The sequence below is a fragment of the Xenopus laevis genome, chromosome 6S (assembly GCF_017654675.1).
Source record: "Xenopus laevis strain J_2021 chromosome 6S, Xenopus_laevis_v10.1, whole genome shotgun sequence".
Lineage (NCBI taxonomy): Eukaryota > Metazoa > Chordata > Amphibia > Anura > Pipidae > Xenopus > Xenopus laevis.
Window position 1 is genome coordinate 22,313,379 of NC_054382.1, and position 8,254 is coordinate 22,321,632.

At 38.3% G+C, this 8,254-nt stretch overlaps 1 protein-coding gene across 2 annotated transcripts in view; it reads left to right on the forward strand.

Moving 5' to 3' along the window:
- Nucleotides 1-6,130, forward strand: part of rundc3b.S (RUN domain containing 3B S homeolog) — a 75,925-nt gene extending 69,795 nt beyond the window's left edge. For both annotated transcript variants that reach the window (XM_041567446.1, XM_018269140.2), the window contains 2 exons: nucleotides 4,264-4,382; nucleotides 5,364-6,130. In XM_041567446.1, coding sequence (XP_041423380.1) covers nucleotides 4,264-4,382; nucleotides 5,364-5,515 — 271 coding nt within the window. In that variant the 3' untranslated portion in view covers nucleotides 5,516-6,130. The remainder of the gene's footprint in view (nucleotides 1-4,263; nucleotides 4,383-5,363) is intronic.
- Nucleotides 6,131-8,254: the final 2,124 nt, after the last annotated feature.

The window sequence follows — 8,254 nt, forward strand, 5'->3', positions numbered from 1 at the left end:
CTTGCTGTTCATCTGCAGGAAGCAAAATATTCCCTGGCAAGAACCGCCCACCAATCCTTTCTGTTTATTATTTGTAAAACTAACGTGTTAGACGTGAAGCACCAAAAAGATGTAATTATCTTTGAACATTTAATGACTCGGGTGACAGTGGGGGACACAGGAAAGTGTCAGGAAAAAATTATTAGGTATTAGACAGGCGGCTTTGAGGCCCACGCATTCTCCGACAAGCGGTTTCTATATGTCACAAGGGTTTTGAGGCTGCACAACCTGCCCTTCACTACCTATACCTGCAATTAAATTGGATTTTATGTACAATTCTGTGAATGTAAAAGCATGTAAACTTCCATAGCTTTCTTGCAGCTTCTCTTATAATTACAAAAAATGCATCTCAAGCATATGCTTCTGGTAAAGGGAGAGACTGTAACTACAGAGAAAGCAGACACTGCAGTTGCAGGGGGCCCAGGACTAAATTCCTTATTAATAAGCAATTTCATTATCAATTTCAATCTTGGTAGAATAGGTCAATTTACCAATGTTTTCTGGTCCTACATTGAACTTGCTAAAATAGACAAAATTGTCGACCACCTTATTTAAAGGAAAACTATACCCCCAAAATGAACACTTAAGCAACAGATAGTTTACATCATATTAAGTGGCATATTAAAGAATCTTACCAAACTGGAATATATATTTAAGTAAATATTGCCCTTTTACATCTCTTGCCTTGAGCCACCATTTTGTGATGGTCTGTGTGCTGCCTCAGAGATCACCTGACCAGAAATACAGGAAGAAGTGAGGGAGCAAAAGACACAACTCTGTCTGTTAATTGGCTCATGTGATCGAACAAGTATGTTTTGTTTGGTATGTTTGTGTGCACAGTGAATCGTACGATCCCAGGGGGCTGCCCTTATTTTTTAAAATGGCAATTTTCTATTTATGATTACCCAATGGCACATACTACTAGAAAAGTATATTATTATGAAAATGGTTTATTTACATGAAGCAGGGTTTTACATATAAGCTGTTTTATGCAATATATTTTTATAGAGACCTACATTGTTTGGGGGGTATAGTTTTCCTTTAACCTTGTAGGTTGGGTGCAAAGCAGTCCAGAAATCCTTGCCAGGGGTTTGCATAAACATACAGTAAAAATACCACTGCAGCACCTCTTTGTTGCAAAAAAAAGTCTGAGAAAAGCCCGAAAACGTTGCCTGGTTGTTTGACCTAAAAAGTTTCCACTTTTTGCAACAAAGAGGTGCTGCAGCGATATTTTTTCCTAGATTGAATTTGCTGTGGGGCCCAGTAACATCTAGTTACACCAGTAGGAGACTATATTTTACTGAATTTCATTCTTATTTTATATTTATAAGTCATATTCTTTTGATCTCTTTTTTTCGTTGTTTTAATGTCTTGGACTACAAAGTACCAAATCCTGGAAACTTCAAATATACGGTGGTGAAATCCTTGAATACAAGGCAATACATCTGGCCAGACCCAAAAAGAAAGGAAAAGGACCAGTTATGGGGCACTCAAACTACTTTATTTTAGCAAAGATTAGTCCCACTGGACCTAAAAGACCTTGTGCAGGAAGATTTAGTGCATAAGTGAATATAATCACCAACGTTTATAAAAAAATACACACAAATAATTAGACTCATTATTAAAACACTTGAAAACACAATATAACCAGGCTCAACATGTAATAACCAGTTCACTTACCATAGTTTAGGGCAATTAGATGGTACCAGAACATTAGCAAATGCTTGATCCAAGCGCAATACTAGGGGGCCCCTCTCATATGATATAGTGGAGAATCTTAGAGCATATCCTAAACAGTCAATATGGAGCTCTATAGTATATATTTTGTGCATTTTTGCCAACAGTGCTGGTTACTAAACAGCAGAATGGTGATATATCCAAACATACGGGGCAGATTTTTCAAGGGTCAAATTGAAAATGCGAGTTCGAATTTTCACTTTTTTTTATGGTCAAAACATTTCAAATTGACCAGGGAGTTATCCAAATTCGATTCGGGGTTTTTTAAAAATTCGAATTCGATTTTCGTGTAACCACAACCTGGTATAAATAATTTGCAGTTATTCCATTTTTTGTTTTGATTTACCGGTACAGCGGCGTTGCAAACACAGAGCAACTACCTGGCGGTCGAACATAGCACTTTAATTGTATTGTACAGACCACCAGCAACCTCTTTTTTGGACCATTATTTAAAGGGGCAGTTTAAGAACTGCACAAAATGTTAAGATTATTCTCACACTATTACCAGAAATGTGAAAGTTTTAGTCTGGCCTTAACTATGTGTACCCAAACCATTGCAGCTGCACTGCTTCCGCCTGTCTCTATTTTTAATGGCTAAATAATAATTTTGTTTTTTGTTATATACATTCCAATTATGTTTCAAAGACATATGTTGTAATTAGGCAGAACAGTGTTGCTTTTGCTGCCAACACACTTATGTACAACAAGTGCTTCTTGAGTAATTATTGGGAGAAAAACCAACAATTTTGAAGTTAGCTAATTATCCCTCTACTAATACATGTTAGTTGCTGTGATTGTTGCATTGATATATTAAGCAGGTGGCTGCTAAGGACAGTATGAACCCCTGCCTTTTCCTCCTATGATGTATTTATTTGATAAAATATACATTACTCAGAATACATTTTAATCACATTTAAGTATAGACAAAGCATGGCAAATCAAAATCTAGTATGATTTATAACTGTGACTGCTTTGAGACCTATCTCTAAGGTGTCACAAACTAGCCTGTTCCCTTCCCTAAATTGTGGATTGTGTGGTGTTTATACAAATGGCCTGTAGATTGTCAGTACTGGAGATTCCAAAATTTCTAGATTCCATAATTTTCAGTATAGGATTGTGATTTGTTAAGTGCAGGTTCTCAGTGTCGGACTGACCCACCGGGATACCAGGAAAACTCTCAGTGGCCCTCATGCTGCTAAACATTTGGCCTATTTCATGGCTATTCTTTATTTCTATGAGAACAAAGGTCAAATAGTTGGAATAATAGATCATAGTATGTAAAGAAAAGAGACTAGGGGTTGAGTGAGTAGAGGAAAAATAAAAGAACTGAAAGTTGGCACCTGGCCCAAGGTTTTTTGGTGGGTCCCTGGTCTAAGGTTTTTTGGTGGGCCTCTGGTGTCCCAGTCCAACACTACAGGTTGTAAAGTAGAAGAGGACTTTGGATCAGCTTCAGTTAAGCTAATAACCCAAGCAATAATTAATCTCACTGCTAATTACAGGGCAGCATACGTTGAACTGCTACAAGCTCTAGTGGATGTTCTATTCAAACACACTTTGGCTTTTCTGTGAGCACCAATGCAGGTTATGAGTAAAATGTGATATTTCCTTTTAAGGGGCAGATTTATCAAGGGTCGAAGTGAATTCGAGGGAATTTTCGAAGTAAAAAAATTCAAAATTCAAAGTAATTTTTTGGATACTTTGACCATCGAATAGGATACTATGACTTCGAATTTGATTCGAAGTAAAATAGTTTGAATACTCAATCATTCGATAATCGAAGTACTGTCTCTTTAAAAAAACTTAGACTTCAATACTTTGCCAAATTAAACCTGCCGAAGTGCTATGTTAGCCTATCTATGGGGACCTTCTAGAGCAGTTTTCTAAGTTTTTTGAAGTGGAAGAAAAATCGTCCGATCGGAAGGATTTAATCGTTCGATCGAACAATTTTACTTCGACCGCGAATGGCCAAATTAGATGTAAAAAAACTTCGACTTTGAAGTAATTCAATTCGATGGTAGAATTTCGAAGTATTTTCAACTTCGAAATTCGACCCTTGAGGAATCTGCCCCCTAAGTGTTATTTAATTTGCTACTACGGACCCATTTCTCAATGTCCTCCATTCCCTTCAAGTAAAGAAGTTGGTGTAAAATATGGCAATTATTTCTGTTTCTAGAATATTTGGGGTGTTGGTGGTGTTCCAACAAGTAAAGGCAAGATAGCATATTTTGAAATCAAAACTCCAAATTTCAACCGAGATTTTTTAAAATAGTTTTAGTCCATGTTGTTTTCTTGGTCAGCTTTATCAAAAAACCTTAGCACAGAGCAAATTATGTGTTTTGAGAATATCAAAAGACAAAAACTATAAATCTTGTTATCTAGAGGGGAATGTGTTTATTTTAGGACACGTTTGTCTGAAACGTCTTATATTGTCTATCCATATTGGTGCACTAATTGACCAACATCATGTTCTCTCTTTTCACATTTCAGAAAACGTTTCCATAGTTTGGGGCCCTTGTCCGCTGATGCCAGTCTGTCTCAGATTTCATTTGACCCTGGCCAGTCTCAGGATGGAAATGGAAAACAAGGTGGTTCCCACTTAAGTGAAGGTAAATAATCGAATGAGTGCTGGATATACTTGTACTGTGTAGTTCTGGTAGCTTTGGTTCCATTTTCTATTTATATCATCAGTACATACCAATATGTAAAGACATTTTCTCTGGGCTTTATTTGTTATATATATATATATATATTTAAAAATTTCAGTTACCCCAGCCCTCTGCTGGACACTTGCCTCTTAATCAGTTGGCTGAGGCGAATGGGTACTCCTCTCCAAGAGGTATCCTGTATCCTAGCTTGTTCATGGGGTATCTGCTCGCCCAGGCCCGGATTTGTGGAAAGGCCACCGAGGCCCCGGCCTAGGGCGGCAGGATTTTAGGGTTCGGCATGCACTGGGGATGTGCTGGAGTTACAATCATTTTTTAAATTCCCATGTACCAATCCTCATTGCTCTGGTCCAGATGATGAACATTTCCACGAATAAAGGGAAGGGGACAGGGGCGACGAACGGCAGTGGGCCTAGGGGCGCCTACTACGTAAATCTGGCCCTGTGCTCGCCAGTTAGTGAATCTGCCCGTATGACTGGCAAAGAGTTTTTGCGTGAAGCTAGGTATGATAAAAAAACACCCTAAGCTCCCCATAGACGCGATGATTCTTCTTGCCGAACGACCGATTTTAGCGAAGTCCGACCAATCCTTCGAAATTATCGTGCGGTTAGTTGGATTCGAACGATCGACCATCTTGCGATTTTTCGCCCGACATCTGTCAGGAAATTGATCGGCCAGGTTAAAAAATCTTTCAGTCACAGTGCAATCTATCTATGTTTGCAGGGCCAAGCAGGCAGCTCCCCTTTGTGTTCCTGGCAAATTGGTCTTTTTAGTTGATGGACAATTCGTACGATGGTTGCGAGAAAATCGTAGTCTCAACATCTATGGCCAGCTTTAGGGTGAACACCCCTGATCTAAAGAAAGCAGCAGGACTGATGTATAAGTTCCTCTTATTAACGTGCTTTCTTGTCCCTCTCTTTATAGGCAAGGAAGACACGCCATCTTTACTGGGCCTCTGCGGCTCTCTCACATCTGTGGCAAGTTACAAGTCCCTCACAAGCCTGAAGTCCAGTGAATATCTTGCAAGCCCTACAACAGATATGACCAGTCCAGGTTTAACCCCTTCCTGGACATAAAGCCATAAAGGACCAGCTCTGTGTGTGTTTGTTCTACATTCCATATCTGAATTGGTTGCAAAACGGTGGACAGGGATGATTGGCCTGAAAATACAAATATATTTCACTAATGAATATTGGCTATTAATTCACCAATTGAATGATTAGAAAGATATTTCTGTATTTCCTAACCTAATAATATCTTTGGTATTCTAATTAATGTGACATTTAACAAATCACCACCCCCCATTTGATTTTTTTTTATCAATTAATTCCCCTTAAAATGAGTTTTAGTATGCTGCAAAAAAACAAACACCTGTTACCCTGTAAGTGGGCTCTATTTTTTTTTTTATATGTTTACTTTTTTTATCCTTCACCTTTTTGTAGCCAAAGAAAGTGCCCAAAGATTCTGGATATTTGTATTTTTTGGATTGTTTTTTTCCCCACAAAAAAAGAAACAGAAACACTTGTCAACACTTGGCGAAAGAAAGAATCTATTGGTCCCCCAGCTGCTACTGGACTACAACTACCAATGGTTGTCGAAGTAATAGGCATATTTCGGAGGTTATTTATCAAAATCCGATTTTTTTTTTTTTCTGATTTGTTGAATTAAAAAAGTCTGACCAAACTGGAATCCATGTGACCGTATTTATTATTTAATAAGCCTGAAAAATGAGAGTTTTTTTTCCATGAATAATTCGGATTTTATAGTAAAGAGGCTTGAATTTTTAAATTCAGACTTTAATAAATAACCCCTTTAAAGTACTTATTAGCTTAGCCCTACTGTGTATCTTCTTTATTTGTGATGTTTTTAAGGTGTTTTAATCTGTGACCCTTTCTTGGGCAATGGTGTTCAGGTTTTGTTTGTGCCACGGAATATAACTTGAGTTGCTGTGCGCAATTGGAATTGCTTGATAATGTATAAGGAGAAGGAAAGCTACCGAAGCAGTTTATTGCCAATAGACTAGCCACAATAGTGCAAGCTATAACACTATATTTATTCTGCAGAATGCTTTACCATACCTAAGAAAACAGCTCTAGAAACTCTCTCTGTTGGTTTAGGATAGCAGCTGCCATATTAGCTTGGTGTGACATCACATCCTGCCTGAGTCTCGCCCTGCTCACTCATAGCTCTGGGCGCAGATTACTGCAGGGAGGGGAGGAGGGAGGGAAAAGGAAGGAAGAGAGGAGCAAACTGAGCATGCTCAAGCCCTAGCCCTGGAGGTTGAAAACAGGAAGTCTGATACAGAAGCCCGTGTGTACACAATAGAAGGAAAGAAATGCTGTGTTTCTTTTGACAGAGAACTCAGAGCAGCATTACTTTGAGGGTTCACTGGTGTATTTATATAGACCTTTCTGATAAAGCTTGCATAAATTTTAGCCTTTCCTTCTCCTTTAACACTGGGCTTACGCCCAGGTAATGTTGCTTGGAGGACTACTCCAAAGCAAGAAAATGTAGACCCCAAGCACAGACCAACTGAGACACTGTATTCCATTGGGTTGGAAAGCTTTACACATTAATTTGCATCACATAGTAAACTCTTTTAAATGAAAATAATTGGAGCTGTAACCACAAAAGTGAGAACTCAATTTCCTTAATAAGAAATATATTACCCTAAGCCCAAAATAAAGACGCATTGATTGTATTACAATTGTTTCCTTATTTTCAAGACTTTGCGTTGTTTTTTTAATCACAAAGATTTGGGCAGAGATAATATTTGGCCTGGGCAGAATGGGTATTCACTCACGTCCCGCCTTGAAGGGGTCTTTGGACAGACAAATAGTCAAAGTACAAATTTCAGATGATTATTTAATTCATGTCGTGCTCTTGTGGCCCTTCATTTTCAGGGCCCCTTTTATCACCGCTAATGTGCCATTGTTCCTCTTCTGTATCCCAAAAATCTGTTCTTAGAATTGAAATGTAAATACATTTGTTTACTTAAAACTGGAAGGTGATACGTGATGAATGTAAAGGAATTTCTTATCGTCGCGACCATTGGCTTGTACGTAGCTTACAATATATGTTAAGCGCTCGGTAAATAAACATTAAGCAATTTGTAATAAAGGAAGTTCTTGTTTTTCTTTTTTTAAATGGTGTAAGAATATTGAATTGAAAAGAATTGAAAAATCCAGTTATAGGTGGAGATAGTGCACCTATCCAACATCATTAGGGGGCAGAGTTACTAAGGTTCGAGTGAATTTTCGAAGTACAAAAAGTTCGAATTTCGAAGTCATTTTTGCCAAATTTGTTGAAAAAACGTTGAAATCGAAGTTTTTTAATGTAATGGTCGTTTTTTGTTCTTCGAAATTCGACCCTTGATAAATCTGCCCCTAGCTGCAGTGTGTGTGGATCTCAAAATATGCACCGAATCCACTTTTTTGGATTCGGCCGAATCCTTTGGCAAAGATTCGCCCGAATCTCAAATCAAATCGTAACCGAATCTGAACCCTTAGGGGAAAACATTTTTTACTTCCTTGTTTTGTGACAAAAAGTCACGTGATTTCCCTCCCCACCCCTAATTTACATATGCAAATTAGGCTTCGGTTCAGCGAATCCTGCTGAAAATGGCCGAATCCTGAACCGAATTCTGGATTTGTTGCATCCCTGGTGACAACCGCAAAAAGTTGAGTTACCTCCAAAAAATAAAGCAAAATGTAGTAAAATTACAAGTACATTTATTAGGACATTACAGGTGGAGGCCTAACGCGTTTCATGCCTGTTGGGGCACTTATTCATAGGCTAGCGGTTCCACCCCTGTA